General features: G+C 42.0%; 1 protein-coding gene across 1 annotated transcript in view; it reads left to right on the top strand.

Moving 5' to 3' along the window:
* Positions 1-25,283, top strand: part of Ros1 (ROS proto-oncogene 1, receptor tyrosine kinase) — a 123,059-nt gene extending 97,776 nt beyond the window's left edge. Inside the window, exons 34-43 of the mRNA XM_010644971.3 lie at positions 1,961-2,044; positions 5,264-5,399; positions 6,643-6,805; positions 8,713-8,777; positions 9,673-9,802; positions 12,599-12,696; positions 12,893-13,096; positions 14,151-14,285; positions 19,355-19,518; positions 24,306-25,283. Of these exons, the coding sequence (XP_010643273.2) occupies positions 1,961-2,044; positions 5,264-5,399; positions 6,643-6,805; positions 8,713-8,777; positions 9,673-9,802; positions 12,599-12,696; positions 12,893-13,096; positions 14,151-14,285; positions 19,355-19,518; positions 24,306-24,619 (1,493 nt within the window). The 3' untranslated portion in view covers positions 24,620-25,283. The remainder of the gene's footprint in view (positions 1-1,960; positions 2,045-5,263; positions 5,400-6,642; positions 6,806-8,712; positions 8,778-9,672; positions 9,803-12,598; positions 12,697-12,892; positions 13,097-14,150; positions 14,286-19,354; positions 19,519-24,305) is intronic.
* The last annotated feature ends 285 nt before the right edge of the window (positions 25,284-25,568 follow it).

Below are 25,568 nucleotides of genomic sequence, written 5' to 3'. Positions count from 1 at the left end.
CCCAGCTCATCTGATGAGATGCTCCTTACATTGTTATCGTCATGTCACATTTCTCCTCAGTGACGGCTGCTCCTTAATTCCTGTTTCTCGGAGTTCATGTCCTAAATAGGCTTCCCAGGCTGCCCACAATCTGGTCTTTATCCATCCAGCCTTTGATCAAATTCCTGGCCTCTCACCTCATGCACAAGAGGCCCAGAGTCACCTTTGTCTCTTCCCCGATTTCTGCCTCTTCTACTCTGTACCCTCTTAGGGGTTATGATATAGTATCTCTTCAATCATACAGCCAGGAGAGCTCAGTGCCATATTTAATTTTTCTCCATTCAGTCACCAGGTTCTATTAATTTTACCATTCCAGTATCTCTCTGAGGAGTCCCACCTTCCTATTTCCGCATTGGCTTTCCTCATTAGCAGTGTCATTTCTTGCCTGTGTCTTAGGCTGAAGCACATTGGTGACTGTGATCTAGCTGAGACACAACGAGGGGGGGCACTTGATCCATCTTTGAAAGATTCAAATTGTTTTTCATTCGCTGCCTTCAAAATCGACTATAACTTCTGTGTGGCCCACAAAGTGTTCCATGACCACCCTCCAATTATAGCTCATCTTCCCTGCATTTATCCTTGTGCTACAGTCATTGTAGCTGTAGAAATCTTTACATCCCTAGGTCTTTGGCGGGTGTTTCCTCCAGCCTAGAAGGTGGGCCCCTACCACCTACCATTTCCTAAGATTTCCTTTCCTTCACTTCTGCCACCTCAAACTCTTCCCATTCTCACAGACCTAACTTAAATGAATTCATTGTTCTGTGAAACTGATACTCATTAGGAAAAATTAATTGTTGCATTTTATACACACAATTCCTATAGAACAGTGGTAGCAAACCTACAGCACTCATATTGCTTTTCTTTTAAGACAAAGACTATTAAGGTATGAGTTGTTTTTTCTAAACTAAAACATCAGTATTCAGGTTTAATTGCAGCATTGGCACTTTGCAATAAATAAGTGGGTTTTGGATTGTAGTTTGGGCACTGATCTCTAAAAGGTCAGCCATCACTGATAAAGAGCTTCCATCACTCTTGTCTGCATTATAATTTGTTATGTACAGAAGAGCTTGAAAATAACCAAATAGTGAATATTTTTTAGACTTTGCAAGCTCTACTTGCTCTCTGTGGCATATTTTTCTTGTCTTTTATGTTTGTCTCCTTATTTTTACAGTTCTAGAGAATGACCTCAGGGCCTGTGTATGCTAAGCAAGCACCTTACCACTTAGCTACATCCCCAGACTTTTTATTTATTTTTAAGACAGGGTCTTAATAAGTAGCCCAGCCTTGCCTCTAAATTGTGATGTTCCTGCTTCAGCCTTCTGAGTAGCTCACGTTATAGGAGTGCATCACTAGCCCCGGCTCTGTTTTTTAAATAATAGTTTAGAAGTGAAAAAAAATTTTTTAACCCATTGGAGGCACTAACTTGGGCTGCAGCCAGATTTGACCAATAGACTGCAGTTTACAAAACTGTTTTCCACATTTGTCTTCTCTCTGTGACTGAAACAACCTGAGAAGGTTCTGTGTTTTCTGTTTAGCTTTCAGGTTTAGTATCTGTGGAATACATGTGTATAAAGGTATTATAAGAAAATAGTAATGTCAACTATACAGTATATGAAGATTGAGACACTGTTGCCCCCAAATTCACTAAATAATATACAGGTTTCCCTAGTCACTTTAAAATAGAAGATTGTATATTCCAATGGGCATTGGTAAAATGATTCTTTGGGGAAAAAAGGAAAAAAACTTTTATTTCTTAGGATGCATGTAATTTAACCATGGCTGATTTAAAAATTTTGCAGATGGCTTACAAAAATATAGTAGGAGCTAGCTGTGGCTGACCATTCTGTGTGTGCTGATGTGGAACTGGGTCCTTTTAGCTTTATTCTGTGAATTCATATCTTTCTCTCATTTGTGTCATCAGATGATTTGTGGATACCTGAAACAAGTTTTATACTTACCACCATTATTGGAGTATTTCTGGTCATTATAATCCCTTTTGCCTTTGGTAAGTATCATAGATTTTTTAAATAGGTACTAATCTATTTACTAGACCATACTGCCTGATTTATATCTTAGTGTCTCTAATGTCCTACACAGAACATGACTTGACTAAATAAGTTCATAAAATTCAGTGCTCCCCTTGCCTCTTCTTTTATAACCACTAACTTCTGTGTACTTCTTTAAATCAAGGGGTAACGTTGTCTGTTGCTATGAAGGTTTGCCTTGGTTCCTGGTGTGGGAGGTTCCAGTAATGGCCCACTGGCCTGGGTAGCATAGCACAGCAGGGCTGTGGGCGGAGGGCAGAGGCCTCACCGTGCCTCAGAGCAAAGAGAAGAACGAGGATGGGACTGAGTTCCCCACTCCCTCCCCAGGGGCCCCTCTTAGTGCCCCACCACACTCCATTAGCATCAAGCTGAGAGCTGATCCTTAACATGGGGACCTTTGGGGGACAGCCTGGATCCAAACCATAACAGGAAGTAACCATTTCATGAAAAATGTGGCTATATATACATTTCATGGCATTCTTCAGGTAAACCTTTCACAGGGGTACAGTATTTTAGCTTTCTTTAAACATGTATTTGTTTCTGGTTGGCTATAGCAAGTGTTTAGGACCTATAGGTTGAAATAAATAAAAGAAAAATGACTCTGGGTACGAAATAAACGTACGATGAGTGGGACGCCAGTTGCCACCGTTGGTGGGGAGAGCTCCGGTTTCCAGGCAGACGGCCTGCTCTGCAATGAGCAGGGCCTCTTCACACAAGATTCATTTCTGGCTCGCAGAATTCACTCTTGCTTTCAGATGTCCGCTTGTTTATTTCAATTCCCTGATCCTTTACAAATGACCAGATATGCAGAACAATTAGTTTGCTTAGGTGGAAAGTTAGTTACTTCCCATAACTAATTTTATGCTAATGTGCTATCCCTAAAAATTACCCCCTCTTTTCTAAAGACTGAGTTTAATGATGAGAAAATATAGTGACAACCCCCAAAGGTGTTAGGTATACAGGGTGAAGATAGTGACCGTACATCGCAGTGTATTCCTGGTGTTCCCCGAATATTAATAGCACTTTCTTTCGGTTCCCAAAATGTCTTGGTTTGAGTCATAAGATATAAGACTTCTTTATCTGTTGTTGATATTAAAGTTCCCAACATGCTGAAAGATTATAAGAAATGCATGGTACCGGAAAGTGCACCCCAGCAGATATTCAGAAAGATGTGGATTCTTTTACTTATAATTGAGAGAAAGTTGCAAGGGGAAAGTTACAAACATAGCAGTTGAATTCTCCCAGGATAAAGAAAGCCAGTGCTTCACCCACTATTCTAAACATTCTTTCTCCAAAGCAGTTAGAGTGGTGAGGAATGGGAGAGACGCTGAACTGGATTTGAGGTTTCGTTTCACAGATTTGGCTCAGACAGTAAGTGGGACTCCTTCAGCTAGCTGGGAACGCTGAACATTTCGTCTGGCCTGCCAGGATTGGAACCTGCGGTTCCAGCTTGTCTAAGCCTCGCACAGCTGGTGTTTGTGCCACTCAGCCAGCCCGCCAGAGCTACACACAGGAGTGCAGTATATTTGGCAGTTGGTGTACAGCCGTGACTGCTGTCTGCTATCCTTTGGGGAAGGAGTGGGGCACGAAGAACCCTTCATCCGACCTTTGCCTCCTGTTGTACATCACCATTGTCTAAACCCATGATTCTGGTGGGTGAACGAGATAATTTCAGGCACCTATCGTGGGCTCTCAAGACCTTGTATGGAAATCTGGCTTTCTCAGAACTTCACGGCCTTTACCCTGGCACTCATGGATTTTTGAGGGTAGCTAAGCTAATTCAGATTCTGCTTTTATATCCGTGCATGTGGTTTTATAGGAGTGTGCAAATGCATGAGAAAAGGCTAAGTTATCAAACCGATGAGAAGTAGCAATTCTTTTAAAATTCGTATTGTTGTGAGAGCTTGCATCAGTCATACTTATAAATATAAAATTGTTACAGGTTTAAAAATAAACATCGACAGCCTTTGTGTGGGTGAACAGTTCTCCCTAATATGTAACATTAGGGAAATAAACAGCCATAGCATGTGATTGCTGAATTCAGGAGCTTGCCCCAGCAGTGGGGAGGTGAGACATGTCTGTGTGAAAAGATTACTAGCAAGAAGGTAGTGAATCACAGGAGTTGGACAAGACATCGAGGTAGGAGGGCTCACTGCCTCACGAGTGGTGCTTCCGGCTCACAGAGGAGAGGCCTGCAGTGTCTGTAGAGCTATCAGATGGCATTGCCCGGCCTTGTAATGTGGAGAGGCAGTGAGAGCATTTCCGGGTTGAAATTGCGTTGGGGAAGGGCTTGCAGCCAGCCGTTCCCTCACGGTCCCTCAGCCAGAACTGCACTGGAGCAGAACTCGCAAAAATGGGGAATAAAGTCTCCCGAAACATCTTTGCTGTTTTTGGCTTCTGAGCCAATATTCTAGTTTAGATAAATGATCTTATTGACATATTGTATTTTAATCTTAAAAACATAACACTGTCATCATTATAAAATAATACGTGCTTATGGTATGAAAGAGACAGTACGAATCACGGGTGATTCCACAGCTGAGAGGACCACTGCTGACCTTCCACGGGCTACATTCCAATATTGTTCTACGTATCTGAGTGCTTTGTTGGAGTAGAACAGCAACAGAAACACGCTGTTATGCTCTGTGCTGTTATATTGAAAGCTTCTTTTTTCTTTTTGGTACGGGGGATTGAACACGGGGCCTTGTGCTTTTGAAGCAGGCAGTGTCACCACTGAGCTAAATCCCCAGACTGATTGAAAGTATTTTAAATGTACTTTTATATTGAAAGCATTACATAAGGAAATGTTTGGACTCAGCAGTGAATTTATTTCACTAACAATAATTATACAAGTTGTTTTGGTTTGTTTGGGCTTTAGTTTATGTAATTAAAAGAAATAAGTTCTAATAATTAGATATTTCGATTCATTAGCAATTAGTAGAAAGAAATATAGTAAATGTTACTGTAAGAAGTGAGGTGAAAAGGGATGTGTATAAATTGTATGGCATTCTGTGGCATTTTACCTGGATTTAGTTTTTCCATTATAGGCATATTTTTTCCATCAAGTCCTGTTATTCTACCAATAGTGTTCTTATGTATAAGCATTTAAAATGCATTAACATTTCCTAAAGAAACAAAAAGCAGTATTTTATGGCCTAACTTGTCTTTTTTCTTTATAGTCTGGCATAAGGGATTGAAAAATCTGAAAACTTCTAAGGAAGGGCTCACAGTTCCAATGCACGAAGACCAAGAGTTGGAGGAGCTGCGAGGCCCAGCGGCTGGAGTTGGGCTGGCTAATGCTTGCTATGCAGTACAGTACGTGGCCTGGTCCCTTTACAGAGCATGTGGGCAAAGAGCAGGTGACAGGAAGAGGGCCCGTGCAGCCCCTATGCTGGCATAATTATAATCACCTTTTCTTCTGCTCTCAAATGTAACCTAGGAAGAATAGCAGGTTATGTGGTTATCCTGTGAGAGACACACAGGAACATTAGTCGGTTTTCAGTGGTTTATCATGTAGTTCAAAAATATAAGACAGATATTGCCCTGAAGAGAGTAGATGGTAGCATTGCTGGTTCGCTAGTGATAATGTTTGAGAAAAGAGTAAATTTTAAGGGTCCTATTATGCCAGTTTTATTCTATTTCAGACATTGTATGGTGATTGCCTATACAATTTCTTTAAGATCAGTGAGTTTTAAAATCCTGTTGTCAAAATTAAGTATTTAAATGTACTTTGCACAAGACACCATGTTATAGTTCATTGCAAAAAAGAATTATATAATCATAGGCCTGGCTTCCAGAAATGCATACTCCAAGACATGCAAACGAAAGATTTGAAGTAGAAACAGAAGTGACTCAAATCAACTATTCAAAGGTGACTCTTCTTTGGAAAAATACTCATCATGTCTGATATTCTAGATTCTCTATTTAAAAACTTAAAGCTTTTTTTGAAATGTAGAGGCTTCTTTGCCTCATAATATTCCAAGTGAGTAGCCTGGCTTTCTAAAAGTCAACCTGATTGAGACAGTTTTTGTGGTCATAGTAAATTGTTTTATGTGGGCAGTCAGGTGTGTGAAACAAACAAAAGCTCATAAGTCCAGATGCATCTATGGCTAATTCGAATGAGCTGTTTACACAAATTTGTAATCTGAAGAAGTTACTAACTCCTAACTTTGACAGAGCTAGCTGTGATGGCAGTCTCCAGACACACACACACACACACACACACACACACACACACACGTGCACATGCACACACACACATATTTCTGTGCCACAAAGATGCTGGGGAGTGAAGTGATATGTTCAGTGTGAAGGTGGTGGGATAGAGAAGTGAAACAGGAACACAACATCCCACTTTACCCTGTCATGTGGAGTGAACAGTGCTGATTTCTCTCTCAAAAGCAAGACAGACTTGTCAGCCATATGTATTTTGGGAGAACAAACACATCGTTTTATTTTGTTTGGTTTGGTACCGGGGATTGAACTTGGGCTCTTGCTCTAGAGGGCAGGCGATGCAACAACTGAGCCAAATCCCTGGCCCCACATTGTTATTTTACAGTACTCTTCCAACCCAAGAGGAGATTGAAAAGCTTCCTGCCTTCCCTCGGGAGAGGTTGACTCTGCGTATCTTGTTGGGCAGTGGAGCCTTTGGGGAAGTGTATGAAGGGATGGCCATGGACATCTTAGGAGTTGGAAGTGGAGAAATCAAAGTAGCAGTGAAGGTAAAGATCTCTCAACTCCTCAAGCACAGTCATCAGCTGTCTTAGTTAAAGGGAGGATGGGCAGTGGGGTGAACTAAGTAACAGCAGTGCGTTACATTGCTCATGACAGCTAGAAGTGAGGATTTGGGGTGTGCTCACTAATAAGGAAATGATAACATTTAAAGTGAGGATATGCTGGTCTCTTTTTTGATCATTACCCAATGTATATGTGAATCAAAACACCACATTGTACATTATAATTGTGTACAAGTATTATGCCAATTAAAATTAAACCTAATTTTAAAGAAGACTGATTGATAGAGTGTAGATGTCTATCTGAAATCACAGTTTCCCCCATTTTCTACATTGGTTGTGTAATCAACAGGAAATCACCAAGGTTTATTTTACCAGCAAAGAGTTATCCTCCATCAAATATAATGTAAGAGTTGTAAAATGCGTTCTCAAGAAACCAGACCAAGGCCCAACAAGTATTTCCTCAAAAGAGAAGGCAGTAAGTGTTTGGGTTTGCTGCATCTTCTCTGTCACAGCCCCTCAGCCACTCTAGTGTGCCACTGTGGCTCCAGAGCAGCCGTTGTCAATATGTAAAGAAACGAGTGTGGCTTCCTTCCAGTAAAGCTTTCTTTATGGACATCAAAATGTGAATTGCCTATAATTTCCATATGTAATTAAATAGTATTCTTCTTTCGACATTTTTCAGCCGTTTAAAAAAGTCAGAACTAGTGTGCGATCACAAGCTGTCTAGAAACACATGACCTGCAAGTTTGGCCCCAGGCTTGCTGACTGCTGTACAGTCTGTCTAATGTGTTTTTAAGAAAGTATTGGCTATGCTCTTGCATTTTTGTAACATGTTCTTTTGATAGTGGGATAATAAACTTTTTGTGTAATTGAGTGATATCCTAGTCACTGCTTAATGGGGACATATTGCTTTGAGAGTAGACTATACAACTAGAACAGTTGGCAACATTCCTTCCACTTCCTAATGATACCTTTCAAAAGTCCTTTAATTTACTCCAGCCTCCAGCTGATTTGAACAAATATTTATTTATTTATTTATCATAGAATAGGATCAATACTGACCTTGGTACAACTGTATGTGAGGTCAGACCTAGTACCTATGAAATTCTCTTGACTTTTGTTGATGCTTATTGACTCATACTGCAAAGATGGCTGCCAAAGAGCTGGGCTTCACATCTTCATTCCATTCACAGACCTCTCTCTTCCTCAGCAGTTTTTCTCTTACATGGCATTGGCTAGAACCAAGGAGGTAGGAGAATTTCAGAACAAATTTTCATAACTAATTTAGGTCTGTTACCAACACTGGAGCACCAGGCCTCCAGGAAATAAACTAGGGCATTGTTAACAAGAGCACCAAGGAAATAGATACTCAGTAGAAAGATCTAAAGAGTAAAATACTGACCTGTTCAATGCCAAAATTGATCTTTCTAAAATTTGTGTATTTTGAAGATACTTTATATAAATATTAGTAGGTCTTTTATCTAGCAGATTTTGCTTCATGAGTAGTGGCAATAACAGGAGCTTGATAGAGTATATTTGCATGTTGTATCTGTTTCCATCTCTCAGGGTGAATACTGGGGGGAAAGGTGTCAACTAATACATTGAGCTCCCAGAGATATCTGCTTTCTTGATACCTGTGTGTGTGTGTGTGTGTGTGTGTGTGTGTGCGCGTGCGCGCATGCGCGTGCGCGCTTGTGTGGTACTTGGGATTAAACCCAGGGCCTTCACACTGAGCTATGTCCTCAGCACTATTTTTATTTTTTATTTTAAGACAAGGTCTCGCTAAATTGTTAAGTTTCCCTGGCAGGGCTTGAACTTGGGATTCTCCTGCCTCAGCAACCCAGAGTGTGTGTACCACTACACCAGCTTCTTGACTTGTCTTTGTGTTGCAGACTTTGAAGAAGGGTTCCACAGACCAGGAGAAGATTGAATTCCTCAAGGAGGCACATCTCATGAGGTACCAGAGTAGCTTTGAGATACTTTATCTGGCAGGAAGCTTTCATGTTTGGGTGTTGGACTGTTGACATCAAGGAAGACATAAAGATCTGGCTCAAATTGAACATGGCTTAAAAATTTAAAAGGAAAGTTTCCCAGTAACAAATATTCTATAGAGGCCAGTCTTCTGAGCCTGGCATAGACCATCCACAGGTGAAAGGTTACCTTTCTTTTACCTGCAGGAAGGAAAGTGTTCTGCAAGTGAATTCAGAAGTTGCTCAGGTTTAAAAGTGCTTATGCTCTTCTCAGATGTGTGATAAGGCGTCAAGCAAACCCAGCACAATGCTTCACCTAGTGATCTCATCTGCTGTCCAGAAACCAAACCCCAAGGTTTCAGTCAATTTGTGGTGATGAAAAGTAATCACTGATGAGCAGACCCCAGGCCAAGGCTCCTAGGGTCCAGCCCTAGGCTCCAGTCACTGGCTGGGGCTTGTTCATTTTGATGTTATGAGAAAGCACTGTAGCCAGAACCTACTGGTCTGAGTTATTTCTGTAAAAGGGAAAGAGAACATATTTCATACTTGTGGTGACCAAAATATAATGTCTTCAGATAGATGCCCTTTGAAGACAAATATTGGTTAAAATTGCTTTCCTGCCAAAACATAAACTATACTCAATGTAGATGTCATTTCTTCTAGACTGCCCTACTCTGTCACATGCATTGGCCACTAGGGGCTTCCGTGTCACTTTCCCGAGGCAATCAGGTGGAGCAGCACTCAGAAGGGAAAGCTGCCCTTCCTGAAGTCAGTTAGGGCTTTAAAGAAGGAAGCTACAAAAGCATTGTTCTATTCTATAAAGACCCTCAGTGGGGACTCCTGTCACTGTGCAGTCACCCAGTGTGTCTTTCTGCCTTTCAGCAAGTTTGATCACCCCAACATTCTGAAGCAGCTCGGTGTCTGTCTGTTCAATGAGCCTCAGTACCTCATCCTGGAGCTGATGGAAGGGGGGGACCTTCTCACGTATTTACGTAAAGCCCGGATGACCATGGTAGGCTGTGGGGGCCAAGATCGGTTTCCTAAGGCAAATGTCCTGTAGTTCCCTACTAATTTTCTTTACATTCAATAGGCTGTGGCGGAAACTTAGAAGAGTTCTGTTGGAAAAAAAATGTCCTATTCCCTACATGTAGATTAGCATGATTAGAACTCTGGGTGAATATATGAGCCCGTTCTTAGCATTTAATGAGAAAATTGTTCTTCATGGCTAGAATCATGTTTGTTCTTTTTTCTGGAGAAGAAGGATTTTGTTGAGTGGGGAAGGAACAACATTATGTTTCATCTATTTGCTGTGCTGTCCTGATTGTATTTCCGATCCTAAAGTCATTGCTAACCTCTAGACTTTTGGGTCAGCTCCACTGACCCACATCTACCTAGGCCGGCTGTCTAATTGACAGATCTGCTTGGATTTCACTAGCAGCTCAGGCTTGTTTTAGCCAAAACAAAGCTCTTAATTTTATGTGTTGACTCTAGAAACCTTAAAGTAGCCCTTCACTTTTGGGAGCTCAGTTTCTTCATCTAGTGTTGGGACACTAAACCCAAAAGCTTCCTAAAACTCTTTTTATATTTATGTTCTAAGATTGTATGAAGATAGAAAAAAGAAAAACAAAGGATCTCAAAATAATACAAATAAAGTATACAGCAATAAATGTGTTGCCTTTCAGCTATAATTCAATTCACAACATTTGTTTGTGTTTATTTAGGACAGTGAAGGGTGTGGCTCTTACCTCATGGTAAGGTTGGAAGATGTATATAAATAAGGTAGAAACTGAAAGGGTCCATGAGAGTGAGGGAGCAAATGCACTGCTAACACATGGACAGAGGAGAGTCGATTTCCAATTGAGAGCATGGAAGGTGTAGGAGGAGATGTAGCAGCAATTGAGCAACACCTTCCTACTGAGTTTGAAGGCTTTGGCTGCGCATGGGCCCCAGGTGAAGTCTCATATGTCTGGAGGGCTTGGCCAGAGACAGGAGGACAGCATCTGGAGTCAAGAGTCAAGAATAGGTCTTGTCAGAGTTGAAGCAAGGTTTCATTCACATATGAATCAAAATGTCAGGGTGAGTCAGAGACAGGCGTCCAGGGCACCTGAGCCAGGCTGGAGGGAGAGGGGTGGCTTCTCAGGCATTGGCTAAGACCTGGGTATCAGCCCTGTGTGCAGCTGCACCTGAAAATGTTGAAAGCCAGAACATCAGGATCTCCCCCAGCTTTAGAGAAAGATGTGAGCTTGTCAGAAAAGGCAGGGACAGAATGCACAAGAGAGCCTTGTATGAGGAAAGGGATTTGGAGCTTGGGAATCACTTGAGCACAGTGAAGACTGTGGATGAATATCAAGAATAAAGAAACTGGCTGGGTGTGGTGGCACACACCTGTAATCTCAGCACTCGGGAGGCTGAGGCAGGAGGTTTGCGGAGAGTTCCAGGCTAGCCTGGGCTACACAGTGAGTTCCAGGTTAGCTTAAACTACATATCAAGACCATCTATTTGGAGCTTGGGAATCACTTGAGCACAGTGAAGACTGTGGATGAATATCAAGAATAAAGAAACTGGCTGGGTGTGGTGGCACACACCTGTAATCTCAGCACTCGGGAGGCTGAGGCAGGAGGTTTGCGGAGAGTTCCAGGCTAGCCTGGGCTACACAGTGAGTTCCAGGTTAGCTTAAACTACATATCAAGACCATCTCAATGACTGGAGCACAGGTGGTGAGAAGTCACGAGAAACGACAGTCGGAGGCCATGCAGCGAGGGTTCCTGGACTCTACAGGCACAGCTGCGGTGTGCAAGGTAATAGAGGCTCAGTGGCTGGAGGCACAGGGTTAGGGATGCAGCACACAGGAGCTCAGCCAGGCCGACCGCAGGAAGACAGAGGGGGCAGATGGTGCATGGCCATGGCCTCCTGGCAAGAGCTTTAGAGTTTTCCTCTATGCTGCAAATGGAAATTTCAGCTGGGTTTTTTTTTTTTTCCACCTAGAAATCATTACAATCAGTATAGGCTCAAATACCTACTTGTGCTTGGTCTTTAGAAAAGAGGCATAATCTGACCTTGAAGTAGGATGCTGCTAACAACTGATGCAGGGCTCATAGGGGAGCTAGTTCCACTGTCCTGAGTCACAGGCTACAGGGCCATTAGGCCAATCATGAAAGTAGCTAGCATAATGGAGTAACTGCTATTACCAGTGGCCACTATGCACGAAGCTGTGCATTAATTTGTGGATATTATTTTGAATCTTGCAAGGTCTGTAATACTATGCCCATTTTACATACGGGAAAGTGCTTAGTTAATTAAGAAACTCAAGCAAGTTCATCAACTAGTTAGTAGCAGAACTAAGTTTCAAATTTTGGTCTGTCTGACCTCACACCCTGAGATCTTTCCAGTAAAGATTGCACATCACTTCTACTTAATATAAAAGTCTGTCATTTTTGTATATTTGCACAGATAGAGTATAAATTATTTTCCTCTTGTCTTATTCTTTTAATGACGATTAAAAATGCCTTTAGAACCTTTTGGAGACCGAGTGCCCAAACTGCTGTGACCTCATCTCCTGGTGCCTCCTTCCAGAGCATGCACATGGCTCCCTGTGTGTGCTGCTATCCAGGGCTCAGTGGCCGGGGCTATGCAGGGTGCCTTGGTCCCATGCTGGCGGAAAGGACTGTGTGTGCCCATTGCAGCTCGCATGCCGTAGGTTTGCCGCCACTGCTTTGGAAGATCATGCGCAAGTGCTTGTGTGCACATATATGTACAGGCAGAGTATGAACTGTGAAAGTGCTTGTCATTTTCCCTTTATTTCTTATAGTTCCATGGCACTTTACTAACCTTGGCTGACCTTGTCGATGTTTGTGTGGATATTTCAAAAGGCTGTGTCTACTTGGAACAGATGCATTTTATCCACAGGTATGGTCATGTTATGGATACAAGATTATTACAGATATTGACACAGTAATCATCTGTAGTTTGGGACAATTAGATATTTTCACTCCTTCAAAACGGCAAATTTTTGTAAAAAGTCTGTCTTTCTAAGAGACTTACTAATGTTCCTGTTCAATCTCTGGAATTGTTTTATCATTATTCAGTGTAACTTCTGCCCTAGGGATCTGGCAGCTCGGAATTGCCTTGTCTCTGTGAAAGACTACACCAGCCCTTCACGGACAGTGAAGATTGGGGACTTTGGACTTGCAAGGGACATCTATAAACATGATTATTACAGGAAGAGAGGGGAGGGCTTGCTGCCTGTTCGCTGGATGGCTCCAGAAAGTCTGATGGATGGACTCTTCACGACTCAGTCTGATGTTTGGTGAGCTCTACAGGATGCAGAGAGATGCAGAACTGGCAGTCATCAGAGCCAGAAAGGATCTTAAAAGGACATTTAATATTGTTGTTTTCATTTTTAATATGAGATAACAGAAAACCACAGAGGTTAAGTGATTTGCCTCAGCTGGTGGTTAAGTATTCCTGTGTGTCAGCAATTTATAACCCTCACGAATCAGTTTTGATCCTCTGTTACACATCTAAATATGAAAGAGACACACCCACTGCAATCATCTTATTATACTTCAAAGGTGTACAGGCTTATGATGAATAGAAATTGGTGCTATGAATTCCTGTTCATGTGTGCCTGAATGCTCCTTATTTTTGGATGTTTAGTCTTTATCTTAGAGATGCACTTCAAACTATTGATTGCAAAGGGTAGGACATTTGGAGAAGTTTGGCTATGTCTTTATTATTTGAATAAGACCACTCACTTTTGCTTGTTGATCTCCCACTTTTTGTCAGAGCTGTTTAAAACGTAGATTTGTTGAATGACTTTTAAGCTGGGCTGGTCTTGGCAAAATTGTGTGTGAGATACAGTTGGTCCTCTGTGCTACTAGCATTTTCTGTGCATTCACCATTGTCCTGTCCCCCGCAAGCAGGGTGACCTGCTCCCTCACTCAGACCCTAGGTGTCTGCACATCTGTGCTCTGAAAGCCTGCGATGATGAGGGCTGTGGTGGGTGGTTGGGGAGGACCAGAATGTGAGTGCATGTCCACACATAAGTGTGTCTGTGCCTATGTGTGTGCATGCGTGTTCATCTGTGTGTGCTTGTGCCAGTGTGTGAATGTGTGTGTGTGTATATGTGAACTCCCATCAAACTTTCCAATTACCTTTGAGTGGTTGCTCTTGTGCAGTGTTGTTTTCTACTTTTTAAAACAAGAACAGCCTGAGTTCATGTCTCCTGTTGGCCTTTTATAAGACCTGTAATGCCAGTTGTAAAGTAGACCTCAGATCCCCAGTAACAATGATATTGGAGAAGCTACTTTAAACTGATGTTTGTAATAAGTATAATTACACACAACCTTTTAATGTTCTAGGTCTTTTGGGATTCTGATTTGGGAGATTTTAACTCTTGGTCATCAGCCATATCCAGCGCACTCTAACCTTGATGTTTTAAACTATGTACAAGCAGGAGGGAGACTGGCACCACCAAGAAACTGTCCTGACGATCTGTAAGTTGTTATTTTAGCACAAGCACCCGAGAAAACAAAAGCATGTGTGCATGCAAATGCAGGCTTTATTGGTGTGATATACTAGACTAAAAAATGGAATTTACATATTTATATATCGCCATAAAATGTAAGTTGATTATTGCACTTAATCTACTAAATACAACATGGCTTATTTTTATTTACATGTGTACATGTTATCTCATTCAGAAACAACATTTGGAAGCGTAGAATATATTTATCCTCCTGGTAAATGAATTCTAATAAATATAAGCACTGTGTGTGTGGGTGTGTGGATACACATACTCATTTTATTTGGGGAAATTTTATTTCGATAACAATTTACATTTTAAAAGATTCTGGTGAATGGGAATATGCTGTTTAAAAGTTGGATTGCTTTCATCGATACAGCTGACATTGATCCATGGGATACTGTGTTACTGAATATTATACAGATTGTGATCTGTCTGTAAAGTTAGCACAGAATGACTGCTAGTCACTCTGTCAAACTGATCTTGGCCGCTATTTGAATTCAAGGAACAGTGAGTGGTTTCAGATCAATTATAAAAGAAAAAAATCGCCAGGTACTTACGGCTGGGTACCAATCTGTCTGTGCTGCCACCTCAGCAAAAGTCCCAAGTTGTGAAATCTTTCCCAAGAGGTGCTTTTACGTAGCCGATAAGTACGAGTTCTGTTACACACACAAGGCCACACCGAGGACTGTCGGGCGCAGAGGTCTTTACACCAGCGCTGCAGTGGGATGTGTTTTGAATGAAAAGATTCACACGGAGTGTGGGTGGCCACCAGCATGTAATAAAGTGCTAAACTGTGCGGTGTGGACAAGTGCAGAAGGAATTAGCAGTATGCATACCAGCGCTGCAGTGGGATGTGTTTTGAATGAAAAGATTCACACGGAGTGTGGGTGGCCAGCCAGCATGTAATAAAGTGCTAAACTGTGCGGTGTGGACAAGTGCAGAAGGAATTAGCAGTATGCGGATGCACACCATGGCTGCACTGCCTTGACTGTGTTGTGTTATTTAGAGGATTACTCAGATGGGAGCCAAAAGGTGATTAAGAGCTGGGCACTGTGGTTGGATGTTCTACGGGTGAATGCTTCTGTATTATTTGAATCTGCAAGCTAGAAAAAGATACAAACTACTACTTGTTTCTGATTTAACTTTTATAGCTCCAGGATATTTTCAGAGAAATCAAATATGTATATCCTGACCAAGTTTGGTAACATTGTCTACAAAATAATTCATGAGCCTTTTAGGGGAAGAAAGGGGAAATCTATAAATTAGAAATAAGAATTACATGAATTTTGAATTCTTCCACTAGGGCTCGAGGGGAAAAAAACCTAGCATACCTAAATATGAAATAAATTTTAACTAAATAGCAGCCTAACCACTATTTTGCATCCTCTACATTTCTGTCAGAAGCCCAGCAAATTCTCTCAGAATTCTAACTATGAAAGTTTTTCTGTATGTTTTCCCAATTTTATATGGTTTATTCCCCTTGCCTGGAGGGGCTGACATGCCTCGTCATAATCATGCAATGTTTTTGGACAAGCACTTAAGGAGGAGATTAATGAATAATCCATTTTGATGGATAGTGTTTAATTATTTTAATTGAGGAGGATGAGGGTAAATAATAAATTGCTGTATTGTGGAGCAGAAAAATGTAGATATGCTGAAATTTGTTGTACCCAAAGGTATCCAAAACTCCAGCTAGGAGGAGGAAGGAGTGCCAGGAGAGTATTCCTGATGAGGAGTGGAGAAAGAACGTTCTGTCTAGTTTTGTCTTGACTAATTCATCAACCGAGTATATTATTGCCTTCATTTTTATAGAAATATAGTTTCCTTGAGATCAGAATATTCCATTGCTGGCTGGAGGTTCACTTGAACATCACTGCACAACAGTGAGCTGCGTTCCCAGCTCTGCACAGCTGCAGGACCCTCAGAGTGCAGGAAGGGTTAAGGTAGCAACCCAGCAAGGAGAACAAGCTGTGCTGGCAAGGGGAGCTCTCAGCCACACCATTCCATCTGGCCAGGCCTTAAGTTGTCATGGCGAAGATTAACTACTCTCCTTGGAGGACAGAGGGAGCTGATCTCCATCTGAAGCAGTTCTGAGATCACAGGCCCGGCTTAGGGGCTGAAAGGCCGCACTGAGCCGGCCACCCTTCTGTTTACTGCTTAAACACTCAGCACCTGAATGCTCCCTGGGTCAGGAGCCTGGATGCTGTGCTGTTTTCAGATGTTTGTGGAATGAAAGTTCAGAGCATTCCTGCCTCCCTCCCTAGGCTCAGGTGTATGTACGTACGGAGGGAAGCCTGCCCGAGCATCTCCGTAGACTTCCACTTGCACAGCAAGCTCCTGAGAAGCAGAGGATCAGAGGGCAGTTGATGTCACAGGGCATGTGCTTGGGTCCTGTGACAGACACAGCGCAGGGGCGACTGCAGCTAGTGGGTCATTGCTCAGATGTCTGACGCCCATGGTCTTCTCACTCCTGAAGATGTTTGCACCAGATGCCAAATGGTCTCCAGGATTGGATGGGACTGGTCAAGGAACTAGTGGAATCTGTGGGTTATGGGCTTCGTTAGCATCATACTGAACACATCTAGTGAGCCCTTTGCTGTTGTGGAGGAAAAAAATTGAGGCAAAGAGGAGCAAAGCATGCACGTATGAGTGGAGGAATCTGAGCTGAATACCTAGCTGAATGAGTACTTCAAGTATAATGAGCATTTTAAAAAAGATTATCAAAATTTTAAAGGCATTTTAATTTTTCCACGAGCAGTTTATTGACAGCACAGGTTACCATGTACAAATTCCATAGATAAGAAAACAGGCTGAGTTGTGAGGTAGAGAGCAGATGGCTGTGTAGACCTGAGGACAACTTCTGTCCCTACCCTCCTGCTCCCTCCTCTCTCTCTTTCTTTTTCTCTCTCTTTTTTCTTTCCTTCCTTTCCTTCTTTTTCTTTCTTTCCTTTCTTTCTTTCTTTCTCTCTCTCTCCTTCTTTCCTTCTAAAGAATTCTATTAAATATATCAAATCGTTTGTAGAATTAAGCAGGTTATTATAAACAATTAAAACTTAATGATTGAAATATGTCATGGGAAACTTTTGTCTATATCTTAGCAATATCTCCGAATCAGCTTTATTCTCAAAATTGCCTGCAGGGAATTACAATTGTTTACCCCATCCTCTTACTTCTTAAGACAACCTTTCATCATCAAGATTCAAGTTTAACTGTTGGCTTAAATTTCATGATGTGATATCAGGTATAATATCTTATCTCAAAGTATAATGCCCTTTCTTTAATCTTTACCTTGTCCTTGTTTCTAAAGAGCACAGGTTATTGGGAAATTTGTAATAGGTTAGGTTGTTCTTTTGTTATTTCTCAGCTGTTACTTGACTGTTTTAAAGACAGAGCCGAGTTTGGCATTCTGTGATCACACTGTATGTTCCTTGTGACACACATGAAAAGCCATCAGTTTCCTTGTCTTAACCCTGATGTGCAGTACCACCTCTGACCTGAGGTGCTTGTCAAAGAATGAAATAAATGCAAGTAGGGTGTGATCCCACATAGGGGACTGGAGATTGCATTGTAACTCCTGAAACACATGTCAGATATTTTGAATTCAGTACTTACAATGAATTCTGTGTCATTGTCACCTGCTGCTTGCATACATCTTGGTCCATCTCTGTTGCAGTTACTTTAGTCCAGACCACAATTACATCTCACCTAGGCTTCCCTAATAGCTTCCAGCTGGCTCCTCCGCAGCCCATTGTCCATCCATCAGCTGCAGTCATCCTCTAGGAATGCAAAGAGCACGTCTACGTAAGACCTGCAGCAGCTCCCCACAGCAGTGTCAGAAACTCTGCTCCTCTCCTGGCCCAAGTGACCCATGTTCGCTTGCCTTCATGTTCTGAACCTGTTTCATTTTCTCCCTCAAGGACTGCACTTCTGGCATTCTCTCAGATTCCAGAATGTGCCAGGGCCTTTCTAAGTTTAGGACTTTACACTTGCTTTTCCCTCTTCCAGGGTGCTCCCTGCCTCCCGTCCACACCCCGTTCCCTTGACTGGCATCTTACTTTCCTGTAAAGCTCTTGGGCTTAAATGTCACCTCTGCACAGGGACCTCCATGTGCAGTTCACCAAAATGTTCCACATGCATTGGAACTCACAGTTATTCTCTTTAGCATTTACAAAGATGCTCAATATAACTTGAATTAGGTATTTTTCTGTTGATACAGTAGTACTAATATTCTTAAATACCTCAGCTTATGATTATATATTAGTTCCTTTCTCTCCCCACCCCCAGTGCGTATGAACTGGGCTAACTTATAAGCTGCATTGTACAGAATGAAGTAAATTCTCTTCTGCTAGGGAGGGACTGTGGAAAAGAGCTAGCTAGTTACAGACCATGTAGGAGAGAGGAATGAGTAAACCTGTCACCATTCACTGTGGGGATAGGAGTCACACTGTGCCCCCAGCCCCGTTGTGCTGCTGTTGGGAGACAAATGTCTGCCAGTCTCTGCTGAGTGAGGGATAAGTACTGGGTAAGCATGCTGCATAGACATTTCATAGACAGCCCTGAGGGAGAAGGCAGTGTTCAGTCAATGAACTGTGAATGTTGGGGAGCCAAGCTCTTAACCTGACGGGATAATGAGTGAAAGCTCTGGAATCAACTCTGTTTTCTAGCTTTTGCTTCTACCAGAAGGTGTCTGTGTGGAGCAAATCTTAGGTATTGTTGTAGATCAGTATATGTACGTAAGTCTTTTAAGTCTGTTTCTTCACTAATTTTTAGAGCTATTAACTTTCTGATGTATGGGATAGGAATTTCCAACCCATTCACCTAGCTATTTACTTAGATTAATAACTGTTGATATGCCAGCTTTTCACAAGATAGGTATTATCAAGGAAGGGGAGTAATACTGCAACTCATATAAGAACCAAAGCATTGTTCTACTCATTTCTATAAATTTTGCAAAACTGGCAATAACTCGTTTCACTTCTAAAACGACCTCACCTGAGTTATCACCATTCACTTTTGTGTCTTCGTCTGCATGTTCAGGTGGAATTTAATGGCTCAGTGCTGGGCGCAAGAGCCAGACCAGCGGCCCACTTTCCACAGGATCCGAGTCCAGCTGCAGCTCTTCAGAAAACTTCTCGTAAATAATATTTCTCCGTGGAGAGGTGAAGCAAACACCCACGGAGCCACAAATGAAGGCATCGAAGGTAAATTTGATTCTTCAGGATGTTCTAGCTTTTTCCCAGTGTGCACTGAACAGTGTAAACATGGAATGCACATAGAAGCTATTTCAGAGTAAGTAAGAATGTTGTACTCTTGTCATGGCCATCATAACTGTTTACTGTATTCTTCCTTGAAAATTATTTTCTAATATGTGCTACATTTTTAAAGGGAGAATGCTATGACCACTGGATTTATAATCTAAAATAGTAAGGAGGAGAATTAGAGTGGGAGGCAGTGCTGTCCTGAGGTCTGTTCTCCCCGACTTACCCCACTGTGGGCCTGTGGTGCAGAGTGGGGCGGTTAGGAGGCCATCACCACCAGACTCTGCAGGGCTGCTTTCTGATTTCGTTTGTTTAGTACTTCTGTCCCTGTTTCCTGCTCCTGTCCTACTTCCTACCTTCTTCAGCCAGGCAACCATTCTGACTTCTGTAAGGAAGACCCTTTTACTGGTATGTGTTCCTGAAAAGTGTGTATTGTTTGATGCGTGTGATGATGAGGGACCAACAAGAAGATGGTGGCATGGAGAAGAGAAACTGGAAAGATCAAGGGATTGCCACAGGGACACTTTCATGACACTCAAAGGAGAGGGGCTCTTAAGGCAGTGGACAAGGGCAAGCAGACAGCTTTCAGACGGATGTGGTGCTTATGCTCAATTCTTTGCTCACAGTATCCTACCTCCCCGTGTGTTCAGCACATTTCACAAAAGCCACAGAGCTGTCAAATAGGCCCAGAGCCGAGCTGTGCAGTAGGCCTGACCAGATGTCTCCACAGACCTTTGAGATCTGTGGTAAAATCACACGGTTCAACCGTGAGGCTGAGAACAGCAACGAATGATGCTCACACCCAGGACATGGAACAAATCCCTTTCTGTGAACGTTTTTATTTCCAATCCTAGAACATTTTATTTAGTACTTTTTATGAATCTACCACTATGCTGCATAGGTTAACTCATGAAATCCTTCCGATGGCCCTATGTAGTGGGTGTCATTACAATTTTCCTGATGAGCAAACCAAGGTTAGCAGCTCGCTTGTGATCACACTGCTGAGTGGAGTCTGGGCTTGGCTCTACTCTTGGACCCTTTCACAGCTGTGGCTCAATGAAGAAACTGCCGCCCCCTCCCCAGTCACAGTGGGCAACTCTGCCCTGCCCAGTGGTTACAACGGATGATCTCTTCAGATGTTGTGTGCGGAGAGATGAGCCATCTTGTCCTGGCTACACTAGTCTATTTAGCTGCCAGGCTGTTGGCAGAAGGAACTAAAATTTATAAAAAACACAGCAGCAGACATAAATATTCAGAAAAATGATGTAGGAAGAGTATAACAGGGACTATAATAAAACTGTGATAATTTAGACAGAAATTATTAAGTCATTATTATTAACTTGGCCATGACAGAAATATAAAAAAGAAACCATCCTTATGTTATTTGTGATGCATGTAAATCCTGAAGATGAGGAAGGGAAAGAGATATGAACATCCCTAAGAATTCTGATAATTGAAATTGTGACTAAAGAGAGGCAGGAAAGGGAAAAAACAGAAGGAAAGACAGTTTGCTTATGTGCAGAGGATAGAGATCATGGGACAGTTCTTCAGGGCAATACTAAAATTACTTTTTAAATTAGAGACAGTGTACTTAATTTAGTTTGCTGCTTTGCAGACTGGTGAGCACATTTGGCACAGCAGTGTCTGTCTTCACTGTAATTGTGGGAGATATATAGGAAGACAGGAAAGCCATCAGAAAGACTTAAAAAAAACACCTTAGGATTACAGGGAGCAGTAATGCTACCCCATCACTATGGCCCTACTGACCTAATGGGTGGAGAAGGAGGCGTAGAGAGGGAAGATCAGTAACTTATCTGGGCATCTACAAAAATATCCAGTGACTTCATCCAAGCATTTGTGTAAACACCACCTCATCAGTCCCAGAGAGTCCTACAGGAAACAAATCTAAATGCCCCTTTGCTGTTCCAAACATAGCCGGGCAGCCAGCACGTGTCTCATCCGTAAATACCCGGTCTTACTCGGAAGGCTTTATTTCAGTATTTCCCTCGTAAAGACATTACTGATCACATGCTGTCTTTGTCTGAATACTGGCCTTCAGGTCTACCCTGTAGGCTTTCTATTAAATAATTTTAAACAAAACTTGGGTCTCTCATAAGCTTTTCATGAAACAAGAAGATGTATGAATTGCTGAAAGCTTGCCAGAGTCGAGTTACTAAAGATTGCCCGAACTACTTATGAACCAATGAAGTAGTTACCTGATAATTTTTCCTGACATTGGCAGCAGAACTCAAAAATTTGTCTCATATAAGAGATTCTTTTTTAAAAATTCTACAGGCCAAAAGTAATTGTAATTATGTTTTGGTAGGAGTTTTCCAATAAGCTATGTGGTGGGTTAAACGTATGCCAGTGAAGCTGCTGACCACATCTTTGCAGTAGACAGAAGTTTGTGTTAGAATTCTAAACTCTTTAGCCAATATCTTTAAGCCCTTTAAGATTATCCTTATTTCCTCAATCATCTGGGCTGATAGAGTGCTTAAAATTAAACATCTTATTTCTTCCTAACATTTCTTGATATTTTATATTGCTATCATCACACAGAGCACGTCATTCTGTGAGTTTCTCCAAGGCTATTAATCCCTACTGGTAATAAGCGCAACAGGTGGGCCCTCTGCAGGTATCTGTACCTCGGCACTAACCAAACTCAGTGCGTGGTGAAGCTGTTTCTGTGGGGGAGACGTTTCACAATGCTGTCTGACTATTCATGTGATTCAAAATGTCTGTAATGATTTCTGAGCAGGGAAGAGGAAGATGAGCTGATGGTGAAGAGCTAATGAGTTCACAACAAGGTTGTCTAATTCTCTAGGAGAGAGAGATAGAGAGAGAGAGTGAGAGAGGGAGATCTCTAAAGAAGTGCACACCTTGTAATACACAGCAGGAGTGTCAGAGGTGATCAAAAATACAACGGATGTCTACATTTTAACAAAACTTACAGTAAAAGACACATTGCCAAAGATGATGGCAAAACATGTCTGAAGTAAGGGGGATTAACAGCCATGTGGCAATGTGTCTTTCACTGTAAACAATATTTTAATGAGGGCCAGGGATTTAGCTCAGTGGTGCTGCCACCTGCCTTGAAAGTGCAAGGTCCAGATTCCTATCCCTGGTACAAAAAACAAAACAAAACAAAACAACAAAAAAGAGGCAATATTTTAAATTAAACATTCACTGTACTTTTGGATCATACCTCATAGTTCATATGCTTATTTAATAAAACTTGGTAGTTTAGGTATGGAACCAGATAAATACATTCTGTCAGAACAAAGCAGCACAATAATGCTTCCTGTAGCCCTTCAAATTATTCTTTTCCCTATAATTCAGTTAAGTTCATTCTCCAAACCTGTGTTCAAGAGGGCTATGTGCAGAAGGCAGTCAGCAGCCTCAGCGGTCAGGGACACAGCTTGGGACACGTGCATGCTGGGCTGGCCGTGAGGAGAAAGGAAAGGACTATTGTTTATCTACTGAAATGTCCCTGGTTGTAAAAGTATGACAGTTCATGAAAAGACAGTAATACTTCTGATCACAAATTTTTCGGCCAGGTGGGAATACCCAGAGATTGGAGCTCATTAGTGAAAAGGAAGGAATTTCTGCATTTACATTTCACACTCATCTTCATAGCCCATTTATCACTTGTCTCCTAGAATTCTGTGAAATGTTTCAGAAGCTCTGCTCTTAGGTTTCCCCAGACTTCTTGTACTTCTTTGTGTTAAAGGTCAGTCTTTAAATAGACAGAAACAAAACAAAATGAGTGTAATTACAACAAAGGCCAATTACCCTTTGCTGTTCATTTTCCTACAGCCGCCTCACCTTGCACACAGGTGTACTGGTTTCCAGAGATCTTTGGTAGGGGACACTTCTCATTGTGTTCTCCCTCACACAGCTGGATGACCATTTGGACAGACGCATTGCAGCTGTGTGGGCTTAGCCAAATTATTAACTCCTCTATGCCTCATTTTCCACATCTGTTAAGTGGGGACAATTCTAGTGCCTACTTCACAGGAGGAGAATGAATTAATACATGTGTATAGCTTATAACTTACCTGGTGTGCAGTAAGAGCTCTCTAAGTGTTAACAACATGAACAATAATCATAGTGGGCCAGGGATTTAGCTCAGTGGTTCTGCCACCTGCCTCACAAGCACAAGGATCCAATTTCTATCCCCGGTACCAAAACAGAAAAAAAAAAATCGTAGTAATCATTTTCCTTCTCCTTCAATCCTGCTGTCAAAATTTGCTCATTTTGTAGCCATTCCCTTCTGTGGTCAGAAGCCTCCTAGTTCTAATTCACTTACCAATTAGTGTTAATGGTTTCATATGCTACCGTCCTAGGAACATTACCTTCATGAGTCATGAAACTAGTGCACATAAGGGAATATGTCTCTAGACCTGGGTATTTGAGCCACTGAGGTAGGAGGAAAGGGCATCTCAGATACACCCAGTCCTTTTGGAGGCCACCCAGTTTCTGTCACAAAGACCATGACCCGGTCCACCTGTCACAGCAGAGTTGTGGCCTCACTGTATTCTGTATATTTCTTTAAGTGTGTGTCATTTTCCCTAGCAACATATCTGTGTCCCTGCTAGATTGCAGTAGCTCTGAGGACAGGGAGAGGTCTGGTTTGTTTTTGTCTTCCCAGCACTTACTGGTCCTCTTGAATGTGTAGCATTAATATTGCCATCTTTCTCACCCAGCCTAATTGCCATATATTTTCACAGGTGACAATGACAATATGATCAGCCTGAATTCAGATGGTGTTACACCAGTTGCTTTCATGGAAACCAAGAACCAAGAAGGGTTAAACTACATGGTACTTGCTACAGAACACAGCCAGAGTGAAGACAATTCTGAGGGTCCTCTGTGCTCCAAAGAATTTGAGTCTTGTGGTCTGAGGAAAAGAGAGAAAGAGCCAGAAGTAGACCAAGACTTCTGGCAAGAGAAACAAGTGGCTTGCTGCCTTCCTGGAAATTCCACAGGCCTGAACTATGCCTGCCTCACTCATAGTGGGTCTGGAGATGGGTCTGATTCATAGCACTCCTTGGAAGTACAGAGTTGAGATCAACACTTCCAATAAGCTGTTGCTGAGAGAAGAGAAGACATCTGTGATTCTGAGTTCACACTGTAAAGGTCTGAGCTCCAATCTTCATTCTCAGAACTGTCTGGTTCCATTTATAGCAGTCTTCATGCCACTGGCCACTGTGCTGTTAGGAAGCACCACAGACAGGCATTAGAGGCAGGAGTGGGTCTGCTCAGACATGCAGGAGGGAGAGGCAGCGGCCAAACAGCCAGCTGGACTTCAGGTTATCCAGAAGGTGTTGAGGACAGGGCCAAACACACGACCAGGAGGACCACTGCTCCAATAAAATACTGTCTTTAATCACCACTGTAAACCAGTTCATGCTTTGGAGGTTTAAAATAGTGGCTTTGGCCACACTGAAAAGAGGATCATGAAGATATCTGAGACCCAAAGCTTGGCATTCTATGAACTCTGCATCCATAAAATCCACGACTTGTGTTCTATAATGAAAGTTAGCTAATACAAAGACTGCTCGAGAGCTTAGGGTGCAGCTTAGCGTGGAGCACTTGCCTGTGACCAGTGCATAAGATCTTTGCAGCTTTTTGCTTTTTTCCCAGTCGGTCATGACTGGAGTGCTTATGGATATTGTCTCCTGGTTTCTTTCATGTCACATAATTGCAGAAGCTTTCTCTCGTCATTGAAAATTTCTTATACATGTTTCTAAGGCCTGTATAAAATCCCTTATGATGCATATACTATAGTTTATTGTTTCCTTATAGACCTATACATTCATTCTTCATTCACTTATTCAATAAATATTTGTTGAGTGCCCATTATGTAGCAAGCAGGTACAGGTACTAGGAACAGAGAGCAAGAAACAAAGTCTCTGGCTTTATAGAGGTGATATTTTAGCATGCTAATTGGGGGAGGAGACACAGTAAACAAACAAAAATACATATCCCCC

This window comes from Fukomys damarensis, unplaced genomic scaffold, assembly GCF_012274545.1.
Source record: "Fukomys damarensis isolate Sample0158 unplaced genomic scaffold, DMR_v1.0_HiC HiC_scaffold_14, whole genome shotgun sequence".
Taxonomy (NCBI): domain Eukaryota; kingdom Metazoa; phylum Chordata; class Mammalia; order Rodentia; family Bathyergidae; genus Fukomys; species Fukomys damarensis.
The sequence above is the reverse complement of the archived record's forward strand: the minus strand, read 5'-3'. Positions and strand labels throughout refer to the sequence as shown.